The sequence below is a fragment of the Oryzias latipes genome, chromosome 5 (genome assembly GCF_053564925.1).
Source record: "Oryzias latipes strain Hd-rR chromosome 5, Olatipes_Hd-rR_3.1".
Classification (NCBI taxonomy): domain Eukaryota; kingdom Metazoa; phylum Chordata; class Actinopteri; order Beloniformes; family Adrianichthyidae; genus Oryzias; species Oryzias latipes.
In genome coordinates this window covers 9,047,150-9,074,270 of record NC_136241.1, presented here as the reverse complement: position 1 = coordinate 9,074,270, position 27,121 = coordinate 9,047,150, and the positions used below count along the sequence as shown (strand labels likewise).

Below are 27,121 nucleotides of genomic sequence, written 5' to 3'. Positions count from 1 at the left end.
CAGCCCTGCTTCCTGTCTTTTCCTCTACTACCTCTAGACCCAACAGCATGGCTGTTCTCACTGCAGTTTTCTACACCTTTCCTTTTATCTGAGCAGAAACTCTTCCATCACACCTGACACTTTTCTCCACAACCTGCCTGCACTCGCTTTTTCACTTCTTTTCCACACTGGACTGTTGATCCCAGATACTTCAAATCCTCCATCTTTTGTCCCAGTAACCTCACTCTTCCACTTGAGTTCCTCTCATTCACACACATGAACTTCGTCTTTCTGCAGATAACCTTCATTCCTTTCCCTTCATACAATATCACAGTTCCTCTCTGTCGTGAGTTTTCTCCAGATGTACAAAGACGCAGTGTAGCTCTCTCTGACCTTCTCTGTGCTTCTCTATCAACATCCTTAAAGCAAATATAGTATCTGTCGTTCTCTTTCTTGGCATCAAACTATACTGCTGCTCACAAATGTTCACTTCTGCTCCTAGTCTAGCTTCAATGACGTCTAGCCATACATTGAAGTATGGCTCATCAGCTTTATTCCTCTGTAGTTGCCACAACTCTGCACATCTCTCCTGTTCTTAGAAATTGCCACCATCACACTTCTCCTCCATTCCTCGAGCATCTTCTCACCACCTCAGATCCTGTTAAACAATCCAGTCAAAATCTCCACTGCCATGTCTGTAGGCACTTCCATACCTCCACATGTATATCATCAGGACCAAGAGCCTTTCTACTCTTCATCCTCTTTAATGCCCCCCTCTGCATCATGTCAACTACGGTAACTCTCTACCTTTTCCTGTCATAGTTCCAACATTCAAAGTCCCTACTCTCATTCCAACACTCATGACTTTCTTCTTCTCTCTCAACTTCAAATGTGCCTTCCTCCTCTCCTTCTTCGACCACCGGTAGTCCACCCCCAGCCTGTCGGTGAACAGCACCAATGGCGTCTTTGTTAACCCAACTGATCTGGTCTGGATTTCATATGTCTGATTTGCATATTTGGTAGGGCAAAGATTTTACGTTGGATGCCCTTCCTGACACAACCCTCTGGATTTGTCCGGGTTTGGGACATGCACAATAAGGCTTTAGCTTGGGCCCCCTCTTTCCTTTCGTTCATTAATTTCTGATCATGGACACCTTTTGGGGGCATTATCCCATACATAACCTACAGTTGAAATATGATTTTACCTTCCACTTGGCTTTAGCAAAGTTCTTCTCAATCTGTGCACAGACGCCGTCTTTGATGTTTTTGTCTGAAGCAGCATTTCCAGAAATCCTTGGGGAAAGAACAGAGTAGCACTTAGTTAATCAACCTTGAATCAGAATTAAAACAGCTCCAAGAAATTTGCAAGTTTTTGGTTATTCTAACAAAAAAATTAGTGAAAAAAAAGGAATTTATCTGTATTTTCCAAGTGTTAAGTCTTGGTTTGTTTGCTGATCATGAATTTTTTGGGTAAAGTTAATTATTTTTTCCCTTAAATCTGTGGGTTTCAGTCACTTGTGTCTCTTTTTCACAGACCAGCAACTTTTACCTCCAAACATCAAGATTAGATCAAACAGTGCACTGGCCTCACTATTCAATAAAATGTTCAAATGTTGTAGCAGACTCACTCAAAGCAGATCATTTTGAGCTTCTGCCCCCTCTTTTGTAATTCACACGTTGCGTCTCTGAGCTGAAAGCTCAAAACAAGTCTGATGGCAGCTGTGTTTGGCTCAACGATGCACACATTTATTTCACCGCTGTCACAAGATCTTCCACTAAAGTGCGACAGATTTGAAAGAACATCCACTTCTGTGCCTAACAGCAGTGTGTGGAATGAAGAAGTGATGGAGACATAACGAATGGGACTTCTGTTGACTTTCTATAAAAAAAAAGATCAGCAGTAAGAAGAGAGCAGCTCATTGGTTTACTGTAATTCAAAGACGGGCACTTTAAGGCAGTCTTGCATTGATGCAGCTTCTGTGATTCAGAGAGTTTTTAATTAGTCTGCAATGATGTGTGATAAGAGTCCCTTCTGCAAAGTTGTTACTTTATTATAATTCATCATTAGTCGAGGAAAAGAGGAAGAGCAAACTAAGCTTTGTTATCAGCATCCAGGCTGGAAACGGAAAAAGACTTGTTCCTTTGTTGAGCTGTTTTCCTTTGACTTTCAGTTGACATTTCCTTCCTCATAAAGTTGATTTGACAACATTTTTTAACACCTTCATTTTACATGTCTGCACCCAGACTCCAAAGCAGAGACTTGATGTTGTTGTGACTAATGCGTTAACACTGACTTTTCCTGCAGTGATTTGAGATTTACGGCTTGGGACTTGGTGTTGTGCACGTCAGAGGAAAAAAGGTGTGATCTTGAAACCTTGAATGACCAAAGTGTGGGAAATGTGAAGATCCTAAAGACTCAGAAAGTCTAATCAGTCATTGTTGTCAAAAAAATAACAAGATCTATAGAATCTCAAAAAATTGAGATCAGAATTCTAAAAAAAAGTAGTTTTCTATGAATAACATTGGAAAAAGTATGTAGTTTTTTCCACTCAATAAGGTGCATTTAAGATCCAATTTTTTTTTTTTAAAACAACAGTGTACCTTATAATCCGGGTCGCTTTATAGATTAATTTTGATTGTGCTTACTGATGATGAAGTGACTTTGAGAGGTACACTGCACTCTGTCAAAACGTCAGCCCGAGTTCCAGACAAGATTGTGAGTTTTTGTGAATGCTAGTGTAGGCTAACATGTGGCATGAAGCGGTGTTCGACTGCGTAAAGCTACATTCACACTGCCCTCTGCAATGAGCATTCAAGCAGCCACTTCTAATGAAAAGTATGTAAACGTGCATAATTTTAAATCCACGGAAGTGCCGGCCGTTTGAAAATTGATGATGGAGCAGACGTTAATATGTGCTTCCTCTATCACAAACATAGCTTTTATCAAAATACAGCTTAGTTATATTTACTTATCAGACATGATTTATATTTTTTAGCAGAAATCTCAAACGTAGTTTAGCTGAGCGAGATTTTAAGTCCCTCTGTTTTTTTCATTTTTACCCATCATGCCACTTGCTGATCGAGTTTCTGTCTTTTATAAAGTTTCTGTAGTGTTATAGTCTCAGAGAGAACTCTTCTCTCTTGGACTGCAGGCGTCTCTGTCATTCTTTATTGTACCAAAAACGGAGTGGGAGGTTGAACCTTCATCTGTCAGGCTTCTCTCTAATGGAGCCTGCTCAAAGTTTAGCTTCAGGAACAAGCATCCCTCTCAAATAAATTCCTTTTTCGTTTTTTTTTTCTTTTTAGTAAAGTTACAGGGCTTCTTTAAGTCACCCTGAGTCACCTATGCAATTAACTTTTATCCAAAATCTGAAATTATCCTCCAACTAATTTCCACAGATCACTGCTTTCTCTGAATCTGCTGAGGGTCATATCCTGTTGAAAGGGAGTTCTTCCTCAGTGACTTGCCAAGCTAAAATGAATCTAATAAAATCCTCACCACTCATGGGCTATAGCCTCCTGTGCAGTCAGCCGCTGGTCTTGGTCCACTTCCATCAAAGATGCCACCAGGGTTTTGGCTTTAAAACACAAAAAGAAGGGGACAAGTGAAGATTTTTCCTTTTTTCTTTTTTTTGCACCACAGACAAATCAATGGAATGGAAATTACAATCTCTTACCAGAATCGGAAATATCATCCCAGTATGGGGAATCAAATTCATAGTCTCCCGATAATATCTTTAAGAAAAGGTTCTTGTCTCGATTGTCGGAGTCCTCTTCTTCAGAGTCATCATAGAATGGAGGGTTCCCAGACAAACTGTTGAGGTTAGATGCAGCAACATGTGGGAATGTGTTTTGTATTTGAGTAAATCCTTCATTCTTTTGTTATAAAAATAAAGAAAAAGACTAGAGATGATGTTAAGAAGCACGTACAGTATATACATGATGACGCCTATGGCCCAGCAGTCCACAGGTCTTCCATATCTCTGTCGTCCAACCATCTCAGGGGCTGTGCATAGAAACATTTCAGCTTTTCTGTGTTATAATGTCAAATGAAATTTCACATGTTCTGCTTTCTTTCCAAGTGTAATGTCCTTTGATTGACTAAAAAGCATTTTTAAAGGAGGCAAAGTTTTGTGTTGCTCACCAAGATACTCTGGAGTCCCACATGGATCCTTAATTAGTCCATTTTCAAGCTTTGCAAGCTGGAAGTCACTGATAACAACTTTGGAGTGCTTCAACCGATTGAAATAAACCAGGTTCTCCAGCTGCACATGTGAAACAATTTATTTCAACAAGTCAATGGGATTCCATTTTACGGATGCACTATTTCCACTCTTTTCCTATTTCTTTCAAAGTTAGCCACACATTTACTTTTTTCAATGTTGGTGAAGTATAGCTGTTTTTCACTAGGTGTCAGTAGCACAGTGTACCTTTAGGTTTCTGTGGACGATCTTCAGGGAGTGTAGGTATGCTACAGCCTCCAACACCTGCCTCATGACGTTGCTGGTGTCCCTCTCTGAGTAGTAACCTTGGTCTAGGATCCAGTCAAAGACCTCCCTTCCTGTAGCTCTGACAACAGTTTGCATCAAACACATTAATGACACGGTCAACATGAGGCTTGTGACTCCTAAACATGAAAAAGCAGAGAAACAGCACAGTAGCACCACTCAATGTGACTTACAGCTCCAGGAAAATGAAGTACTCTTTCTTAGTTTCAAACGCATCAACTAGTTGAAGGATGTTTTGATGCTTCACCCTGTTGAAAGAGAGATTAGAGTCAGGAGTAACTTGATAGGAGGAATGTTAAGCAGAACCATATAAACAGCAACAAATCAAGACCATTAAGAAAAAACATCTTAAGGCATTTGGCTAATGTGTGACTTTATCAGTGGCATGTCATGGAAATAAGGCTATAAACATTTGGTAATCTGACATTCACTCATTTAGGGCAATAGCCTACATATTCATTTATATTATCCTTTTTTATGGGTTGTTGATGTTGACTTCACTTACAACTCAATTTCCCCCAATGATTTGGACGTTTTCTGCCTATTTACTGTATTTATTTCACAAAAACATGCACAAACCTGTGTACTCATGGTGTATCTGCTGACTGAATTATCTGCACTTTTACAAACAATACATAAATAAATACAAAATAACTTTAAAAAAACGTAAAAAAAAATACTAAAAGATTTAAAAACCAAAAGATTTTCTGGTGACAGATGAGCATTTATTGAAGGCTTTTATTCAAACACTCCAAAGAAAGGATTGTCACATTGTGCCAAGTAAAAAAAAATTAACCCATCAAACAAAACATAAATGAAAAAAAGATCATCCTAAATGCAACTATGGAAGATTAAATATTTTCATTCTAGTAATTATTTGAAATATAACTTTGACTGAAACATAGTGAGTCCTACAGCAGTTTGTCCTTCATGGTCAGCCGCAGACATGTCACTAACTAAGCTTGAACCTGGGACAATACAGAAGACGATGGGAAAACACATGGGAGTACAAATTTGAGTGCCCAGTGCCATTAACAATTCTTCATGGTCTGCATAAATATTATACATTTATGCTTGATTGGCAACAACAACTGAACATGTAATTTTAGCATCATTATGCAAATGAGCGGACACAGTTTCAATTCCAAAAGAAGACGACAAAGCAGTCAGATTTACCAACCATATGATGAACATACATTTTCTATAATTCCAAAAACAACAGTTTTTATAAAGCAGAAAAAATGAATCGGTCATTAAAGGGAAATTAGATCTTTGTCACTTAGAAAGCAAATCTTCACGCTAATGCGGTTCCTGTGGGGTTTGTGCTTGAGCTGCAGGAGAAACTTGTCAGTGGTTCCAATGTCCTGACTAACATTTCCTCTTTTTAAATAGATAGTTGTTTATTTAACTGCTGAGCCTCAAGCAGATGTTTTCATTTCAACATTTTCATTTATTTTCCTTGTTCTAGTCAGGAAACTTTGAATAGATCTGATGACTGATTGTTTAATAGCTGAGCAATGTACAGTGAAGCACTATTTTGTTTATAGTGTTAATTAGCAGTTAATAACTAAGTTAAATTATTAAAATACTTAATCAGATCTGGACACTAAAATGCATTGAGTAGAAATCAAATTATTAAGTTTTGGACATAAAGATGAACCAGTTCATGATAACGTTGGGGTTCTTCAGAACCTGTACTCAGCAGATCCCATTGATGCAGACTGTAATTTCTTTTCTAGTTGTTAATGGAAATTTAATTTAATTAAAGACCCACTCCAATCATCTTTGATCTATATTCAAAGTGTTCCCAGTGATCTTTTAATTATGATTATGCTGTTTTTAGCTAAAATAAAAAAAAAAACATATTCAGGAACATAGTTTCTACACAGTTGCAGAAGTTCACTGGAAATTCACCTCTGAGTTGTGACTGTTGGCTCTCAGAGTAAGCCTGCCTCTGCTTCCCAACATCCTTCTCTTTACCTATCTTAAGGCATTTGCCCAATGTGTGACTTTATCAGTGGCATGTCATGAAAATAAGGCTTTAAACTTCTGGTAATCTGCCATTCACTCATTTAAGGCAGTACTTCTCAAATAGTGGGGCGATGTGAGTAGTAGCTGTTTTGGGTACAGATAATACGGGCAATTGCTCGGGGCACAAATGGGGGGGTGGTGACAGTGGCTCAGTGCTTGGAGAAAAATCTGCGCCGTATTGGTTTCCTATTATCTGTTCTATCTATCTATCTATCACAGAGTGTGGAACAGCCTGAAACTGTGAACTGCCATCTCTGCAGCTGCAGTCCTGTCTCCTGTCACACACGCAGCTCGCGTGTGTGAGAAAGAGAGGGGAGGGGTGGTGGGCTCAGGAACTCGGATGCGGAGCGCTCCCTCTGTTGCGCAACAACAGGATGTCATAATTCCTATAAAAGTACATGATCACATAATAATATGACAAGTTTCAGTGTTTTGTTGTAGTTTCTGGTAGAGGACTTTGTCCCATATGAATTCTAACTTAAAAAATAAATTAAAAGTAAATCAGATTATTTTTTAAACAAGCAAATTTAATCTACTTTCCTGTTTTTAAAGATTTTGAATTAGTAACTGTTGGTATAGTGTTGTTTTTGTGCAACTCTAGTGTATTTCTCGTAATGAAAATCTGCAAATATATGTATGATCAAATCGACCCGTCTTTCTTCGTCTGTCGGGTTGCCCCAACGAAAAATCCTCTTACTTACATCTTTAGGATCATGATCTCATTCTTGCCAGCTTTCCTCACTTTCCGTCCATCCTTTTTGTGGAATTTTTTACACGTGTACATTTTCAAGGTGTTCCTGTCCTTTGCTCGGAAAATCTCACAAAACTCCTCTCTGTGAAGAAGACAGCGAGCACACGTCATGTTACAGGACAGAAACCGACCCGGCTGGAGGTGTCTGAAAGCACACGGACGCACTCACGTTTTAACAATTTGTCCAAGGTCATACTTGTCCGTCACTTCTGAGGGACTGTTGTAATCCTTCTTCTCTCCGAGTGTCAGACAACCAAAGGGCATGGCAGCTTCTGCCCTTGCTGGGGAGTATCCTGTCACAACACAACCTGCCAACACATAACATCCTCTTGGTTTCTACCTGAACAGTGAACCATCAAGTGCAGTTTTACTTATGACTTGAACATGTGGTTTAATAAGGACGATAAAACAACAAGAATTTTGTAGCATTCATCCTTCATTATTCATGAAAATATGATTAACAGAAGAAGGTGTTGTTGTGGTGATGCACTAATAGAAGCAATAAATCAGTGCACACATTTGCAAAGCACCTGGCACTTTTTCAGTTTCAAATCCGAGAAAAATACAAAGTGAGAGTTTTGAAAGCGCAGAATTTACCAACACTGCAGAAACAACAACAAGGTTGAATAAAATCACATTAAAAATAACGTCAATATTGTCTATAGCAAACTCGGTAAGACTGCTGGGATTCAGCCCGCAGTGAGCCGGCAGCACTGCAGCAACTGCTGCAGCATTTATGATTTCATTGAGGAAAACTCAGAGGAAATTTCCCTGTATTATACAGGTAGCTGTAACTTTTGTTGAAGTTTATAATGAATCCTGTCCAGTTTCTACGAATCTATTGATGTAAAGTAATTACACAGAATGTCATGTGCATCGTTCCATTTCCTCACTAAGCTTTACACGCCGCTGCACATAAAGCATCAAACGTACCTATCAGTCAACAAATTCATGCTTTTTCTTTGAATTTATAAATTAAATATACTATTGTAAAGTTGTGCAATCAGCTTGGAGATACAATCTTCATATCAGTCTGTATATAATACAGTCAAAAATTATTTGAAAGAAAAATTCCAGATCAAGGTGAAAAAGTCTAATAAATGTCTTAAAATTGGATAAAGTTTTGTACTATCAGAGGTTTTAAAAGAGGCTGATGTTATGTGCTTATATTCATGTGCAACCAAGCACAAAACGAATGGAAACTTATGTAACACTTGCAGCCAAGAAGCAGATTGCTATAGTGCAGACACATATTTAATAATAATAATAATTGATACTTTATTTTTTCCCACAATGGGGAAATTCTTCTCCGCATTTGACCCATCCCCTGGGGAAGTGTTGAGCTGCAGCCTAACTGCGCTCGGGAGGCAGTAGCGTAAAGGGTCTTGCCTAAGGACCCTCACTGGGTGATGTTAATTGCTTGCCATTAATATGGTAATTGACCCAGTACCATTGTTTATCCCCCTGGATTCCTGCTTTGTAGCCACTTACCTTACCAAACGAGCTACCTAGCCGCCATTTCAAGCGAGTCCGACGCTAAATGTTGTTGTTGGCCGGACCTATGAACCTAACCCTAACCGTTACTCTGCCTCTGGGTCCGTGCAGTCAAGAAAAAAAGTTCAGCACTTGGCCACACATATTCAGAAAATTACGTGTGAATAATCAATTTCTTCAAACATAGGTGATGTATCTGGAGCTGAAAAGAGGTGTGCGTCTCAGAATCACACTAAACAGCCTTTTTAATGGAACACAATACAGATTAAAATTTGAAAGCTTGATTACTCTCAAGCTCTGTTAAGAAACAGTTCTGGAACTCTCAGTGTAGCCAAACTCTCAGAGTACCAGGAGTGTTTTACTAAAAAGAAGTAAAACAGAAACTGAGAGGCACTCTGACAAGAACAGGGTTCGCAGATCCAAATGTCAATGCTACGAAAGACACAGGGCCACACTCAGAAAACAAATTCAATACAAAATACTAATGACATTTGGATAACAAACAGTGTTTTGTATATTTGTTTCAGTTTTTAAGGAAGACACGCCTGACAGGGAGAATGTAAAGTGCCTAGGGTAGGTAGGACATCTACTTTGTTGTTGAAATACATCTCTCGACCCACACTCCGGACCAGGTGGTGGTGGTAATGCCCCACCCTGTTGTTTGCCACCTGCCATTAGTTAACACCAGAAGAAGAAGAAGAAGAAGCACACAAACGTTACTACAAGTTTAAGGTAAGTTGTTAATCTTAAAATTACGTTTGCTCATGTGTTTAATCATCGTTTATAGGTTTAGATCATTCTGGCTAATTGAATATATTTCCATTAGATAACACTATAGTACTCAGACGTGTTTGTTAACCAAGGCGCATAACAAATTAGCTCGCAATGTGCTAACAGATAGAGCATGAGGATTATTCGAGGATACAAAGCTAAATTTGCTAAGCTAACGCAAAGAACAAGCAACTAACTTTATGTCTAAAGCTGCAATGGCAGGAGTCTCCAACATCAGACTCCGGAGCCACATGCTGCTCACCTTTCCCCTTATTGTTGCACTTTAGATTTGAAGAAAAATGCAAATGTATGTTGGTTATGCTTATTTATTTCAGTTTCAATTTGTAATGTAATTTTCATCTGACCTCCAAAATGCACATGTGAGATAACGGAACTAATATGGTTAAAAGGTTAAATGTAATGTCAGAACTGCTTTTTAGAATAAGTGAAAAGCACACGTTCTTATCTTCTGCTTTGTTCTGGTGCTTTGTGATTTTTCAGATTTTTCAATGTCTGATCTTTTTCTCAGACTGCATGTTGTCATTTGCTTTTTTTTCTGGTTTGATAATGATCCCTCCAGCACCCTAAGGCATATTTTTGGCATTTTGTATTCAAAGTCCTCAGTTTGTCTTGGGACTGCATTATGTGGATTTCAGTTATCAATCTACCCCAACATGTCTTTTTTAGATCTACAAATAAAACCGTGCAGATGGAAAGCAGTTCCACCCTTTTGCATCAGTGACACCAATCAGAACCTCAAGTCTACATTTTATTGTGTATTGTTACTGTAAAGGTTACATTTCGTCTGTGACAAGTCCTGCATTTATCAAAAAATGGATTTAAGGTGCAATTTGTTTTTCTTAAGGCATTTCACTAATGCCCTAATGGCCAAGCTGAACATGAAGGGGAAAGAGAGGCTATACAAGTTGACAAGTGGATGCACAAATAGCATCCATATCTTTTGCTTTCAAATTCAAGCTGTGCAATACGCATATCGCAAAAGGCTGCAAAAATTCCAATAAATGGTTACCTTAAATGTGCTAAACCAAGCTTATGGCAGCTTGAAGTATTTAACGAATCAAATAAATCAGTTTATGCATTTGACCAATCAGATCCACCCCTTCACATTGTTGATCAATCGGATGGAGCTCTTTTTTGTTGTTTGTTAGATGTTCGCCTCCTATGTAGACGAGGGTCATTTGGAGTGTAGTTTTTAAACTGTTTCAGTGAAATGGAAACTATGTTTTTGGTTGTTTTACTATTTGTTCACATACCTCAAGTTATATTGTCACCGCATTATTGATCACTAATATTGCATATTGCAGGTATTCCTCATACCGTGCAGCCCTAATATATATATATAATATATATATAGATCCATAGATAGATCGATAGATAGATAGATAGATAGATAGATAGATAGATAGATAGATAGATAGATAGATAGATAGATAGATAGATAGATAGATAGATAGATAGATAGATAGATAGATAGATAGATAGATAGATAGATAGATAGATAGATAGATAGATAGATAGATAGATAGATAGATAGATAGATAGATAGATAGATAGATATTCATGGAGTTGGAGTCATGAAGTTTGAAGTGACAACAACTAAAGACTTCATAACGATGCAGGTTCCACATGGAAGTGGAGTGTCTCTTTTTTTGGCAAGTCTTACAACAGGAATGGAAGTCTGTACAAAGGAGTGGGTGTAGAGACATTCTTATTGTCTGTGGCCTCCGTCAAGACCAAAGGCAAAGATTTCTCAGAGCTATCTCATCCAGAGCTATTTTACAAATTACTGAATAGCAGTTTTTATCTTACTGTGAGGCACAAACAAATCCATTTTTAGAGCTGCGGCTTTTACTGAAGAGTTAAAAAAAAAAAAATCACAACTTACTTATACTATGTGAATAGTAATACTATGCAGATTTCATACCCTAATATTTTATTCATTCAATTTTTGGAATATTGGCAGTTTCACAGAGTACTAAAAATGGTAAGTTATGATAATGAAATCAGTTTTAAATGATTATTTTCCTTGTTTTAAGGAGGTGGACTGTGTGTCTGTGGACCAATTTTTAATAGTTTCCCCAGTGTCGTCAGTCCTCCTGTGGGACCAGTGGAGCGACATAGAATCAACACAACGCACAACAAAACATGCATACAGATACATGCAGACCCAACGATTTCAAACCCAGCAATATCCTGACACAAAAACTGGTCTGTTTGATAGAGGAATGCTCTGATCTTTATTTTGAGGAAGCTAAAGAAGTCATCCACAAAAAGATAGCACAACACTGAGGAGCCAAAAGTGCCTAGCATGTCACTTAGACCTGAAGGAAAGAGGAAATTCCTTTGAAGACAAGAAAGGACAGATTCTGGACTGAAAGAACAGATGGTTAGAAACAGCAGCCCACTCTGTAAAGCCCATGACATCCAAGAGTTGACAGAAAATTCAAAGTTTTGGGAATTGGGATGTTTTTTAAACTCTTTAAAAAAAATCCTTGAATAGATTTTTGCAGAATCATATTTTTGAGAGATATGGCTCATATCAATGATGATACGTTGTTTGATTTCATACGTTTTTACTCACAACATGTGTTTAAGATGCAAAAATATTGACATAATTGTTCAGGAAAAGAAAAAGCTCATTTATTTTTTTATTTTTTTGCTACACTTTTAAAGCAGCAACTGAAGAAGCTACTCAGGTGAGCAGCAAACATCTTCTAAATGCACATTTAAAGTCCAGTTAATCTGAAGAAAAGAATCCTGTGATAACATGACCCAGATGACGGAGAACCTTCACTGACATAATGCTGTTAAAGTAAACTTAAGGGTCAACTAGCCAAAAGGACTGCATCTCTTCTATTGCATTCCTTTTAGGTCAAGCACAGACTGGCAATATTGTCTTTTAGACATGCCACATCCATATGGAGGTTTTGTTGATACGAGCGAAAGGAGACAGATGGATACACTAAGTTTCTGAAACCAAATGTCCTGCTGCAGTTGTCCTGCCTGAAGGATTTCTGATTACCATTTACTCGTTCAAAATGTCCCTTCTCTGTCCTGAAGGGGAAAGCTCTCAACTCTCCATTAGACTGAAGTATGGGGGACATTTGAGAAATGGAATATGCTTCAAGGACAACAGAAAGATGAACCATTACTGCTTTAGCTATAACCTAGATTTATCTTAATGCACCGTCTGGGTCTGGAATTCTATGCCTTAATTGTCCAGGCCTCAGTTCAGAGCTGTGTCCAAAACCGGTTCCCATTTGATTTGTTTAAAAACATAAACTATCTTATTTCTTTCCATAATGGTTTGTGAAAATTAATTTTGTTCCACAGACATTATGACGAATAATCCCTTCAAAATACAAACTAAGTAAGAAAGTGAAACCAGACCAGAGTACTAAAAAACATTTAGAATCTGCGTTGGATAAAATTTACTTTTCACAGTTTTTGACTTAGGGTTAGGGTTAGAGTTAGGGTAACCCTAACCCTAACCCTAACCCTAACTGCAGAAAATACCACAAAGACTACATTAGCTCACACAAAGTGGAAATAAATGTTGTGATTATTATTAATCCCATTACTATATTTATCTTATGCATTTGTACTGCTTAGTCAAAAGTTGCTGTTAAATAATAAACATTAAAACATATTTTGTTTATTAGATTCAATATTTTAAATCATATTTATTCACACAATTTATGTTTGCTTAGATTTTACACATGACAAGGAGTAATGCTTGCCCAAATTTAGCAGATAAAAATTAAACATTTTAATTTTAATAGTGTTATACAGCATGCTGTATAGGCCAAAGGAAGACCTGAATACAGGTCGAAACACTGCCGCCAAAGCATGCTAATTTTGTTTCTATTGAACACTTGTCTTTTTTTGTCCTTTTTTACCTTTTTTTGATGTTTTATTTTTTTTGCTCTAATTTGGCTTTTTTATTCTCTTTCACAAAATTAAAAAAATATATAAAATTATAAAATTATAATTATAAAAACAAACAAAAACATAGTTTTCCATTACGCCTTATTAAATTATAATAACAAAGGCAAACCTGAAAAATAAAAAAACATGGATGGCGAGTGGAAAATTCTCCACATCATGCAAGCACAACAAGCGGAAGGTATCACAAATGGCCAGGAAAAGCTGCATAAATAATACATACATGTTTTAAAAGTGGCACATAATTTATGCTGTCCTGTGTTGTCCCAAGACGGACTTAAAAGCAGCATTTTATCGAATGCAAAACCTCACAATAAAAACACTGTTTTGCTGTGTCACATAAAATAGCTAAGGCAGAAAGCATGTTTTAGTTAGTTGCTATAGCCTAGTGGTTAACACAGGAGCACTTTGTATTTTTCTTGTGCTGAGAAAATGTAAACTCCAGGGGATGCACGATGGATTCTTCACATTTGTTATCTTTTTCTTTTTCTTTGACTAGATTTATTTGTGTTAACTATCTAATAATTGGTAAATGGCAAATACTTGTATGCATCACTTTTATGCTGGTCTACCTTTCTTAAAGGCCCAAAGCGCTTCACAGCCACAGTCACATTCACACACTCATGCTGCCGAACACTGGTGCCAACCTGGTGCCAACCTGGTGCCAACCTCGAGCCCCCTTTCAGAGGCACATCCACTGAGGAAAGCCACACCTTGTCCCTCCGGAACACGTGTCTGGTGGCAATTGGCTGCAGCAGTGAACCTTTCTTGGTTCCTCAACAACATTGACTGGTCCAAGTGCGTTGGCAGCATTGCACAAATGCTGCTGGTCCAGATGTGGAAGCTTACTGTTCTTGATGGGGAAAAAGAGAAGGTTGGTACCTTTAAGCGGCCGGAAAGGGGAAAAAACCAGAGGAGATGACAAGGGACTTGTGGGCATATTCAGTCCACAGATGTTGAGAGGACCATGTGGAGGGAGTTAATTTCATGAACTCTTTTCATACCCAGAAGTAAAAAGACTCGATCTCTAAGGCACCGCTTTAGAGATGCCTCTAAGGCATGTGGGTGTCTCCCATTTCATGACGTCATCCAAGACCTGACAGAATGGCTGCGTTTCTCCCACGAAAATAAACAACATCCGCATGTGAATACTGTATATTTGCCTTTAGTTCCGTCACAGACAGAATTGTGATGGCTGAACATTTCAGTATTTACTGAAATGATGAGAACATTCTATTATGTTCTCTGTATCAAAAATCCTCTTCACTTTCATGCAAATCATTTTCCTGGAGACACCTTTCCATCTTTCTTTAATAATCCATGTTCAAACCAGTTCCTCGAATTCATTGCTTACTTTTTTTGCACCTCCAGCAGGAAATAATTTGCTCCTTTTTCTGCAGCCGTCTTCTCAATATCACCCATCTGCTTGTGCCATTCTCTAAAACCTTTAGGATCCATCCCTAAATGTAATTTAGATTCCTCAGTAGAATGTTCTTTGGCGTACGCCACCGCACAAAATCTAAAAGCTAAATCGAATGAGTGTTTCCTGGCTCTCTACGCTGGTTCACAAAATAATACACCTGCAAAAGACACAAAAGATACCTGCACAATTGTGCACAACCAAGGGAGTGGGGGTGTGGTGGGGCTGGAAGGGGACTCTTACTGGAAGGGGCTGTTCTCACTTGTCTACATCAGCTCATGAGGACCCACTCGTTTTCATAGGTTGGGAGGGGCTGGTGCTCAGAGCACAGGTATTTAGAGGAATACTCAGAAATGCGTGAATGGATCAAAATATCACTTTGGGAATATTAATAGTAAGGAACAAACATTAGAATTTACTTAAAAGCTCTAATTTTGCATGGTATAGGCCCTTTAATGTCAGGCTATCAGATTTGTTCAGACACCAAAAAAGCTGCCTGGGTGATTCCTGGATGACAAGTCAGGCGAGAACAGTGTCCCCACTTTAACACCTGGGGACCTAGACTATAAGAGACAAACAAACTCTCCGTGGGACAACCAGCAGGTGTAACAGACTTTACGGTCATTGAGTTCTTGATCTTACGCTCCAGGGCCCAGCGTGTAATTGCCAGCACAATTGTTTCTGGGAGTTTAGTGGCGCATCCAGCAATTTCCGCCCCTTCCTTCTAGTGCTGGCGGGACAGCGCATCCAGCGTGATGTTTCTCTGTCCGGCCTGTAGGACAGTGAGAATCTGAACCTGTTGAAAAACAGGGCCCAAAGAGCCTGGCAGGAGTTAAATCTTTTGTCGGTTCTGATGTACTCCATGTTCTTGGGGTCAGTCCACACAAGAAATGGCTGTTCAGAACCTTCAAGCAAATCCTGCCACTCCTCAAGAGTCAACTTAACTGCTAGGAGCTCTGTTCCCTATGTCATAGTTTCTTTCCACAAAAGTGAGCTTGCGGGAGAAAGAAGCGCAGGGGGAAATTTTGCTATCAGATGCCCTCGAATAACACAGCTCCCACTCCGGTATCAGACGCAGCTGCTTTCACAATGAATTATTTGGAAGTGTATGGTTGAACTAGAACAGGAGCTGTAGAGAAGCGTGTTTTTAGCTCACAGAACACTTTGTTGACCACCTCATCCCAGACTAAACTTACCTTAGCAAATTCAGTCTGTGATGAGTTGCAGCAATGTCACTGAACCCCCTGAAGAAACGCCTGTAGAAGTTGGCAAAGCCGACAAAATGCTGCAGTTCTTTGTGGCCAGTTGGAGTACGCCACTCCTGGACAACACAAACCTTTGTGTTGCCCATTTGGGCAGATCCAGGAGACACCAGATGGTCGAGGAATGTGATTTGGGCAGTATGAAACTCATTTTTTTTCTTTGCAGAACAGCTGGTTTTCCAGAAGACCTAGTACGGCTTTGACATCCTGCACATGGGTATCATGGTCTGTGGAAAAGATCGTCACACAAAGGGACACACAGAGACAAACTTATTAATCATTTCCTTCAGGCCATGAAAAACTGCCGGTGCATTGATGAGCCCAAAGGGCATAACCAAATACTCGAAATGTCCATTGGGAGTGTTAAAGGCATTCTTCCATTCATCCCCTTTGCACATGCGAATCATACACATTATGCAAGTCCAACCTAGTGAAGACCTTGGCTCCCTTTGTAAGATCAAATGTAGTTTGAAGTAAAGGTAAAGGGTAAGTAAGTGTTGCGGACTGTGATTTTGTTCAATTCTCTGCAGTCTATGTAGAGTCGTAATCAAGCATCTGACAAAGAAGAAAGCAGCCCCTGCTGGAGAGGAAGAAAGGCGGATTATGTCAGTTTGAAGACTTTCCTGTATATATTGTTCTATGGCCCCCTGCTCAGGAAAGGACAAGGGATACAGGTCCTTAGGGGAATTTAGCTGAAGGTCTATCGCGTAGTCATAGAGACAATGGGGCACAAGTGATTTATCTCAGGTTTTACAGAAAACATCTCTTATGTCGTGGTACTCTGGAGGAAAAGTAGTATGATCAGGGGCCTCAGGATGGGGTAGACTACGGACCGATAAGCGTATTAATGCAGCGCTCATGAGAAAATAGGGACTCCACGACAACACCCAACCAGAAACCCACTCAATATGGGGAGGATGTCTACACAGTAATGGAAAGTCTAGAATAACAGGAGGACTCATGGCTTCAACTACATAAAAAAACAAAAGTTCAGAGTGGTTCCCAGACACAGTCAATTTTACAGGAACGGTGCGTACAGAAACTTTGACCGTTAGATCAGAGTCCAAAGGCTCCACAGGAATCATTAACCACCTCCAGAGATATTAAGTCACCATCTGAACCTGAGTCTATGAGTGTGTCAAACTCTCCCTGCTGATGATTACGTGATAGCAGGACTTTGGTTGGTGGTCTAGAGCAGTGTTTTTCAACCTTTTTTGAGCCACGGCACACTTTAACCTTGACAAAACTCCCGCGGCACACCGGCATTAAAAAAAAAGGATAAAAAAAACAGTCTGTATTGATCCACAGTCCCTCCATGATCTCACAAGCATTTTTTTGATAATTGTGGCAGAAAAAGCTGGAAGTTGCGGCTGTTTTTTCTAATAGATGTAATAAAAGCTAAGTTAGAAGATTTGAAAACTTTTTGATTTGTGTTCGCTGTTGTTTCAAGACGTTAAGAGGAGAGACTCGTGCGCCGACACGCTCCCGCTGTCACTTTTAACCCAATGCATCATGGGAGATGTAGTTCAATAATCCGGCGAACGCAGAAAGACAAGCGTCTTTGAGCTTCATTGTTTTGTTCACTTGTTCCACGGTCCGACACCGGATTCTGTGGAAAACTACACCGCTAAAGACGAGCTTTAGCTGGTACTTTTTTTAGAACTGTGCGACTTTTCCAGCAGAATTCAGAACAAGGAAGTGAAGACTTTGACCACTTCTGATTGGTCAGACTGATGACATGTGATTAAGATCCCAAGAATGATTGGTGGAAACAGTTAAAGGGGCGGAACTTTTCCTGACACAGCTGAAGCTGGGGCTAAATCGTGGCATCGTCATTCTTATCAAAATGTATTTAATAGAATCAAATAAACACAAAGAAAAAAGTATTTTACGATCTTTCATATTCCTAACTACTCAGTGTTTTATCAGGGCCTGTAGGGATGAACAAAGAACTGAAATCCTGGAGATGGAAAATGTTGTTAAATCAGTTAATGAGGGCAATTTACCACGGCACACTTGACCATCTCCCACGGCACACTAGTGTGCCGCGGCACACTGGTTGAAAAACACTGGTCTAGAGGACCAAATAACAGACCAGCTCACCAGCTGACCTTCTCCTGGCGAGCCCTGGGGTTTGTTGGACAGCTTCTGATTATGTCCCCAGCCTACCCACAGTAAAGGCACAGGCCCCCTCCCATGCATCTCTGCCTTTCAGCAGGCAAAAGATGACCCGATCTCAGCTGCATGGGCTCTGGAGGCGGCATGGAGGATGACAATGTGCTGGGGCTGCAGCGATTGTGGAAGCCAGAGCTGTTGGTATAAATGGGTAGATTTCTGCCATCCTACGATGTTCTTTAAGATCATACGTCTTCTGTCTCATCTGACGATGAGACTCCAGGTCATCAGGTATGCCACAAGCTGCAAGCTCATCTTTGAGAGAACTGGAGAGACCTTGATAGAAGACATTCACACATGCTTCGTCGGTCAATACCGTGCTGGCAGCAAAACTCCAATCTGGCACAGTCTGAGAACATTCTGAAAGCCAAAGAAGTTGGGAAGCTGCAGCGCAAGGAGTTGTGGATGGGTTGAAGACACTCAGAAGCTTGGCCGAAAATGCTTTGAAGGAACGCCGATGGTCAGCCACTCTGCTTCACTCAGTTAGGCACTAACGCATGGCTCTCCCCTTTAGATGTTATGATTCTGGGCCACTCCACCTTGGCAGCTCATCTCAGCAGTGCAGTCAGCTGATTCACTCCGCCTTTATAAGGCCGGCACACTGCAGCTGCCTGAAGCTACAGCACTTCAGTCAGGTCGCCTTCTTCACCTCTGCCCTTTTGCTAGGCCCCGAAAGTCTCATGCTTCTGAGCTGTCTTCTCCTTCCTCTTTCAAGTTTGCTTTCTACTGGTGCCGACCTGTTGCCTCTCTCAGTAGTGTTTGGAGTTGTGAATCTGTTTTGTTCCCCATGGGTTTTTAAGAGGAAAGACTTTCTTATGTCAAGCAAAACTCCAACAAGATGATCCTTCTCAGTCTGTAGTTTGGCGTCACACAGTCCTGCAGTTCCTCTCGCCTTGGACTCCTGCTGCCATGAGCTTTCCTCGCACAAGAAAGTAAGCCCCCTGTCATTATCCATTGTTGTGGTTGGAGATAATATAACTTTTTTCTCTTGTGCAGCAACTGCTGCTCCACCTGCTGGCCTATGACCGTGTTGCTCCCAGAGACTCCTTTTTCCTGTCCAACCTGAGTCCCAAAATAAACCGTCTTGTGCTTTAGCCTGTTTGCTTTCTTGGCATCCATATCCAAAACTCTGACATTAAAAAACTCAGAGCATAGGGAAACAAACATTTATGGAGCTCCAAGATTCCAGTCATAAAGTTGCGCATCTCTTGGCCCAGAGAAGCCATTTCTCCATTCAAAATATCCTCCTGTGAATGGGGAGTGGGACCTCACATGCTTGTGCTTGCCCTCCTGGGCCTGTTATGATTGGTTTGTGGTGTCATGGGCTGGTCGGCGAGGACCCAGATGCAGGGAAAGAGGCTGAGTCGAAAAGTCTAATGATTTTCTCTATCAGAGGAAAAAAGTGAAACAAAGAGGAACAGAGGAACTGACAAACACAGGGCGAGCATACAAAATGAACCAACACTGAATACAGAAAGAAGTCAACTTAAACAGGTAGAAAACTTAATCATGTAAGTGCAGACAGCTGTACGCTCCTCCACAGAGACCGGGTGAGGGCGCGGATCAGCTGGGAGGAGTCACAGTCAGCCTGCACAGAAAGAAAAGGTGAAACACCAACAAAAACCAAACACATGCGGAACATAGATAGTACGTGTTATTATCACGACATAACGAATTACGTCATGTTGTGATAACGAGATAAGAAAGAATGTTTTTGTTTCATTTTTTTTTACAATCCTCTGAAAAACAAAGCAGTTTGTCTGAGAAAATGTCAAACATGAGAAAAACATATAATTGATTACTTTAATTGTGCTGATGTTCTTGGTCATAAACTTTGTCCAAATCAGCCATCATCATTGGAGGAGAATGCTAGTCTAACTACAGGTGTACAGGCAGCTGCATTTCAGTGATTCTACAGTTTTTGTCCATTTCATCATTGAACAGATGAGGGGATCGGGTTCTCTACATGGTTACAGATTGATGCATGTATGGTGCGTGCTGCGTGGAAGAACTGCGGGTCAGAAAAAGATGTGTTTCTTCATGATCAGGGCTCCAGACTGCGACCAAATGGTTGCATTTTGCGACCAAAATTTGAGAGTGTGCAAGTAAATTTTACATCCAGTCGCACATGTGCTACCAGTAAATTTGCCTCCCCCACCCTTCGTATTTTTAATACATCAAACGTAAAAAGGACAACAGGAAATTGGAGTTGTCCTTACCATTCAATTTAGTTTTAACATTCCTCTCTCCCTCAGTATGATCTGTGTTATTATATATTTTATACCTATTTGAATGTTTTGTAATGTATGTAGCCTTTTTTAATCAACTGGTATTTTACATTATTTTAATTGATCACTGAACTACAAAAACCCATCAGGACACATGTCCCATAATGCATTGTTTTGTAGTCATCAGGGCAGCTTTCAGTCAGTGCAGTACTAAATTTCCAGCTGCGTTCGCTCAGGTTGGGGGCTTGCTCCCACCCCTTTCTCGTGATATTTTTGTCTTGATTGACAGGAGATGTTGAAGCAAAAACAAAAATATACGTCACACACCAGGTGATCTGTGCAGCGTTGAGTCCACCTGGGTGATCTCAAACACGCTTATTGTGCATCTTGGCTGCACTTATTTGGTGTCACCAACATAAATTTCCATCAGTTTTCTTTACTATTTGTACTGTCATGACAGCGATGGTGCTATCAGTTTACCTTGTTGTTGCATCTTCAAAAGTGCAGAATAAAATGTGACACTGAATTAGAACAGCACATTGTAATTTTTGCATCTATTATTAAAGTATTTATTAGTAATACAGTGGAAATTAGTAGATTTGGTTAGCATGTTGATTTACGGTATGCGCCCCTAAGTTTTTTCTGGTTGTGCCCCTAAAATTTTCAGTTAGGGGCCACAGTGCTCCTAGTGAAAAATGTTAGTCTGGAGCCCTGATGATAACAAAATAGTAGATTTCAATATCACAAGAACATAGGTAAAAAAATGTAAAAAGCAAGACAGGCCATTCTCTGCTATTGTATTAATGTTTTAAGGCAAACATTTAAGTTTAAGCGTTTGGGTGAATTAAGGTAAACAAGATCAAACAACAACAAAAAAGTTCCCTTTATTCTATGTTTAACTTTAATAGGTTGAATCAGTGATAACATTTGCTGTGCATGGAAACAAAGCTCTATCTTTCTGTCGAAATACTTCTTGAATTGATAAATATTACCGTAAATCAAAATGCTTGATTGCTGTGATTGCTGGAAGCTCTGAGGATTCAAAAGGGCCAAATGTTTGTGTGGGAGAGAAGTCCCTCAAACTTGCTTCAGCTCTGCAAATGCTGTCTGAGGAAAACGTTTAAGAACATTTCAAAAGTTAACTCTTTTTGAGTGAGGACTGGTCACTAATGGTACTCCGCTGCAGCCATCTCTCTGCAATCAAGCTTCTATTTTTCAACCGTGACCACCACATGCTTTCCTTCATGGTCTAGCTTTGCTTCAAGTGCGTTCTTCTCATTGCTGACCTGTTTTCTGGAACTTCATCCTGTGTTTCTGTCCAACACACGAGTTTCTAAACTTTTTTTGCTTTGGTTTGGATTTTGTTTTTTTCTTGCTCAGTGTTGTCTGAGCTTGCACCTTGCTTTTTACATTGATGCTAGGAGTCTTAAGTAGCACATGTATGAGATAACAGAACAAAGAAACACAAAAATAGCAGAAAAGCTTATTGAAAAGGAAATGTCACCAAGCATCTCTCACGCTGCTGATTATCATCTTTACCTGTTCTGTTGTCTGCTCTGCTGCTTGGAGAGTTTCTGTTCTCATTGCAACTTTTCTCCACCTCCCATCCATTGACTGTAGATGGAAACTGGACGAAACAATCCCTCCCCCTTCACTTTCCCAATAGGAAGTACCTGCTGGCTCCAAGAAGCCAAAATCCCACAGACTTCTATAGAGAAATACTCAGTCATTATATTTATCAGAACAACCATTTTTGCACCTTTTTCTGAACACCTTCTTGCTAATCCTAATTTTTTTCATAATATTTTTTCTTCATTGCAAGTTAAAAAGTTATACACTGACAATCAGTCGCCTCAGTGAAAGCATGTGATGCCCACTGGCCCCCACCTCAGCTGTTTGATTGACAGATTATCCTGAGTTTTGAGTGGAAGAGGTGTGGACTTCAAACACGCTTACACACGATTGACGACTATAGTTGTTACAGAAACGTTGACTCAGACTACTTGGACCAATCTCTGTTGTCTGGCTCCAAAATGGTGAGGTCCGAATGGTGAAAAAATGGCGACTGAATTGGTTTTGTTTTGCTTGAGCCGGAAATAAGGCATTTCCTATAGGTGGCGTCATACGCAAGCCGTCTAGTTCTCTCCTATACAGTTAATGCTCCCATCTGCAAAAAATTACTGATAATGTTACTTTAACATTGGCCTCGGCAACACAAGTTCAAGAGACCACTTCCGATGCAGTCTATGTAAACAAATGTAAATGCGTGTCAGACTTCCACGTTCAAATCTCTCGCTTTCACACATCACTACGCACATTTTTGCAACCGTTTTCGGGCTCTTCATACAAAATATGTGTCTATTGAAAGTTAAAACCAGTTGAACTTTGACCATGTGTCGAAGTGTCCTTGGGCAAAAGACAACCCTAAATTTTTTTTTGGACAGCTGAACACTTGCCTCTCCACAAAATTTGTATCCTGCCGTAGCAACTGACAATGTGGCCTTCACAACGTTCTCATCTCCTCTCATCTCAACGCAGTTCTGTGAGACCTACTTGCCTGCAGATATTTACCTTTTCATGGCTTTACTACTGCTACCTAAAAATGTGGTGATCCAGAGAACTTATAGTTGTGTCATCATGCAACTGAGACTGGTTCTTCTCCTCCCTGTGGCCTAACTTTGAATAAAACGTATCTTCTGATTTTAAGCTATTTTGTGTGGTGTGCTGTTAACCTATGTAAAGGCTTTAGGTGCTAACCTTCCTTAAAAAGAAATTTAATCTTGATTCTTTCTCATTTAAAATATTTGTGTTAGTCTTTTGGAAACTAATGCGTGTGCTGATTTGTGGTCAATTTAATGAAAAAAACAAATGACTTTCTTCCAAGGCACAGTCTGAATGTGAGATTGTGTATTCTCAATGGAAAGGAAAAGCAACGTGAAACAGTGGAATCAGGCCAGATCTGCGGATTTGGCCACAGCTGAGCCTCTTCAAAGAGATCTGCGTGATGACAGGGGGCAGATGGTGGTGTTGCATGAGCCAAATTCTATAACATAAAAATCCCTCTTTTTTTTCAAGAATGGAATTGTTACATGGGGCTAGAAAAACACTTTTGCTTTTCAAGGGTATTGCACAAGAAATAAGGTTACTGGGTATTTGTTTTCTCTTTAACTAAAAGGTCAGATTTGAAGATCTAAATTAGATATAAATCCATCTTTGTGTTTGCGTGCTTCTGCTATGCAGTGTCGAGTCTACCATTCATCCCTTTCTCAAGCATCACTGGCTCATTTGACCAGGTTCTTATGATGTTGTTTAGTTGCCATGGTTTCCGAGTGCTACACTATGCACCAAGGTACTGTGTGCAGAGCAGCTCTGTGTTCTTGTTGCCGTCACTGTCCAAAGACTGCTCCCACTTCCCATGACTGCGACCAAAATAAAAGCCAAATCAACAAAACCAAACCCCCCGGAGAAGATCTGTTCAAAAACAAGGGCTATCCGTGATGCCTGGCTCACGAGCACATGTAAAAGTGACCCAGTTATCGGACTTTTGATTTCATGACCTACATGCAAATGTCCGGTGCTGTGAGGCCACAACAATATTCACATAAACAATTCAAACTGGTTTTGTAGTGAGAAACTTCACAGATGCACAGATCGCATGAATATAAATCACCACGTCTACATCTGTTTTCTTTGGAAGTTGGGCTAGAATTCAGTATGTCATTTTTTTGGCACGAAATCAGTTGTGCAGAAAAGCTTGTGAATCTGTAATACATGAAATTGAATTATGAATGTGACTCTTGAATGTTGACATCCTCAGGTATGGAACAGGGCTCATCCGTTCTGCAGAAATAACCAGCACCTAAAATCCATTCCTAAAATAATCATGGCTGTTTCACAATTTATTGTGATTCATTTAAAACAAAAGATAAGAACACTTCCAACAAAGTCCTGCATCTGCATGGGGAGCTTTTCATTCACTCAAGTTGGAGTCAGAGGTGATGACAGATTGTGAGAGACTCCAAACCAAAAGCTTTATCAACAACTGCAGGTTTTCTGTGTGTTTCCACAAACCCAACAGAAACAAATGTGACAGAAAGCAGCTTTCTTTTTTCTTTTTCCACAAGCGTATCTGTTCTGGAAAAGTACCTGAAACATCAGGAGCTCAGTCAGATTGACAGTTCTCCTGAAATATTTCTGCATGATCATGATCTGCTTCCAAACTACTTCAAACTTCAGTTTGGGCACAAAATAAACCAAACGAAAACGCTCCCAGCCCAAATGTTTCCCGATTTCAAAAGTTTGAAAGAAAACCTTTTATCCCTTTAAAATAAGAACGAACATTTAACGTGACACGTTTTCACTTACCTCTAATCAAGCAAGCCGATAAAAATCCCCAAATCCAGCCCCTGCGAAGCCACAGGCAGCGCGTTTTCAGGAAGATGAGAGATCCTCAAGTATTTCCAACAAGTCAGCTTATTCTCGAGAGTCAGCGATTGCGTGGATGTGTGATGGGGAGAGCGAGCTGTGATGCAAGGAGGCGGAGATGTGTGAGACGCAAGCTGGAGCGCTCTAATGTTTGATTGCAGCATTGCATCAAATGTTACGACATCATCATCCTATGGACAACTTTTGACGGTGAACGGACGCGGTGACGGTCATGCTGCCTGCAGGCTGACCGCAAAAAGGATTTTAAAATTCACAATCAGAGGTTGTTGTTTTTTTCAAATTAAATACAAAAAAATGAAACCACAATGTGTATTGAATGAGAAAATTCTGCGTAAAAACGCATACAGATGAAAAATAAAAACTTTGCACAATCTGATGCAGACACTAACTCTGTGCTTTCACAACTCACAAGGCTGATAAACCCTCACATCTCTTTTTATCTAACTTAAGAATTTACTGCTGTCATAAGATCTTTTCTTGCCTTTTTTTAGACCCTTAAAACACTTGAGTTATTTCTTTAACTTACTTTTAGGGGTTTTCATGTTGGGATGTATTTTTGGGTTACTTTTTGGAGCAATACAACCCCCCCCCCCCCTTGGTTTTTTTTTCTTCTTCTTTTTCTAGTTAGAATAACCCCAAAAAAAGGATAGCCCTCTTTAACCTCTTATTAGGTTAAAAATAACGCAACTTTGGTTCTTTTAATTAGAGAGATTTTAATCTTTTTCTTTTTTAAGCATTAGGTATGACATTTTTTTTAATTTGACTGCATAAAGCAATCAAACTATTGTTATTGTTGCGTATCTTCAGCATGCCTCAGCTAATTTAAATTATTCGGCTTTAAAATGTTTCGCTCATTGAGGAAACATTAGTCTTCGTCAACGGAAGACTAATATCGAAACATGTAAGATATGTGAAAACACACAACCGTGTCTGATAATAGAACAACCTAAGAAGTCAGTTAACACATACAGACTCTATGAACTTTATTGAACAATACAACTTATCTTTTGTTTTGCGATCAAGCTCACAAGCATCATTTGTAGAAAACATGAGATGTTTCAAACTGTTTTTTGCTAACTGAATAACAATTTTGAAATTTGTTAGAATGTCTCAACAGTTAAACTTCAACTCAAAGCCATAAATGGTCAAATAAAATAAAGTTAAATGATAAAATATGTTCCATCCACAAAATCAGCATTATGCATATTACGTATTGAAGAGGAGGCTGTCAGACAAACTGAGTGCAGTTGAACACAAAGAAGCAACAAATGGGCCAGTTAAGAAAAATCCCACAACAAATGTTGAACATCACTTAAATCTTACTAAAATTATAAAATTATAAAAATCCTGGCAACTGTTTTTAACCTAACCAATTCAAGATTGACTTTTTTTTAGGCTTGTACAAGTATTTGAGACCTACTCCTATTTACTTTTCATTGCAGACCCTTTGTCTGTTATCATGTGCAGCATTAAGTAACCATTGTGCTATCCTAGGCACTTTAACATTGGGAGTTGGGTCATCTAGACCCACTAGACAGTGCGCTGAACCTTTTTTCTTCAATGATTTGTGATCTTCACTGGTGTCCATGGATTACATGAAATCTTTCCACCTTTATCCACCTTTGTCGTGGTAGGGGGAACACGTCAATGTAAGGGTGGGGTCATCTAAGATAGCACAAGGGTTAAGAAGTAAATCCTGCTCTTTGTTGTGCACTAAACATGTTTTTAAAGCAGGAACTTGTCTTTCATGGTGTCCTGTTTTTTGTTACACAATTATTGAACCAAAACATATAAATTATATTTATATATATATATATATATATATATATATATATATATATATATATATTTGCAAATTTTAAACATACCACAGCATATTGCATTTTAAGATTTTTGATGAGAAATACAAGTTATTGTCTGTGATCATTCAAAGTTCAGAGTGAATGCATTACCTGAACATGAACGCTTTTTAATATAGCCGTGTAGCGAATCAGTACCCCCCTCCAGTCTATGGAGTTGTGACTAAAGTAAGGTAGAAGCAGCATGAACTGTAACAACACATTCCCAAAACAGGTGCTATCAGCCTTTTT

General features: G+C 39.5%; 1 protein-coding gene across 3 annotated transcripts in view; it reads right to left on the bottom strand.

Moving 5' to 3' along the window:
• LOC101175642 (caM kinase-like vesicle-associated protein) overlaps positions 1 to 25,134 on the bottom strand; it is a 30,989-nt gene extending 5,855 nt beyond the window's left edge. Inside the window, exons 1-11 of one of the 3 annotated variants that reach the window (XM_078947018.1) lie at positions 16,117 to 16,393; positions 14,148 to 14,353; positions 7,439 to 7,577; positions 7,220 to 7,351; positions 4,661 to 4,735; positions 4,410 to 4,548; positions 4,124 to 4,244; positions 3,910 to 3,985; positions 3,657 to 3,793; positions 3,479 to 3,557; positions 1,185 to 1,272 (exon numbers count right to left, since the gene is read on the bottom strand). In XM_078947018.1, the coding sequence (XP_078803144.1) occupies positions 1,185 to 1,272; positions 3,479 to 3,557; positions 3,657 to 3,793; positions 3,910 to 3,985; positions 4,124 to 4,244; positions 4,410 to 4,548; positions 4,661 to 4,735; positions 7,220 to 7,351; positions 7,439 to 7,577; positions 14,148 to 14,353; positions 16,117 to 16,271 (1,347 nt within the window). In that variant the 5' untranslated portion in view covers positions 16,272 to 16,393. Of the gene's footprint in view, positions 1 to 1,184; positions 1,273 to 3,478; positions 3,558 to 3,656; positions 3,794 to 3,909; positions 3,986 to 4,123; positions 4,245 to 4,409; positions 4,549 to 4,660; positions 4,736 to 7,219; positions 7,352 to 7,438; positions 7,578 to 14,147; positions 14,354 to 16,116; positions 16,394 to 24,950 lie in introns of those variants that run through there. The other 2 variants (XM_023954831.2, XM_078947019.1) reach the window with 2 other exon arrangements.
• Between the last annotated feature and the right edge of the window lie 1,987 nt (positions 25,135 to 27,121).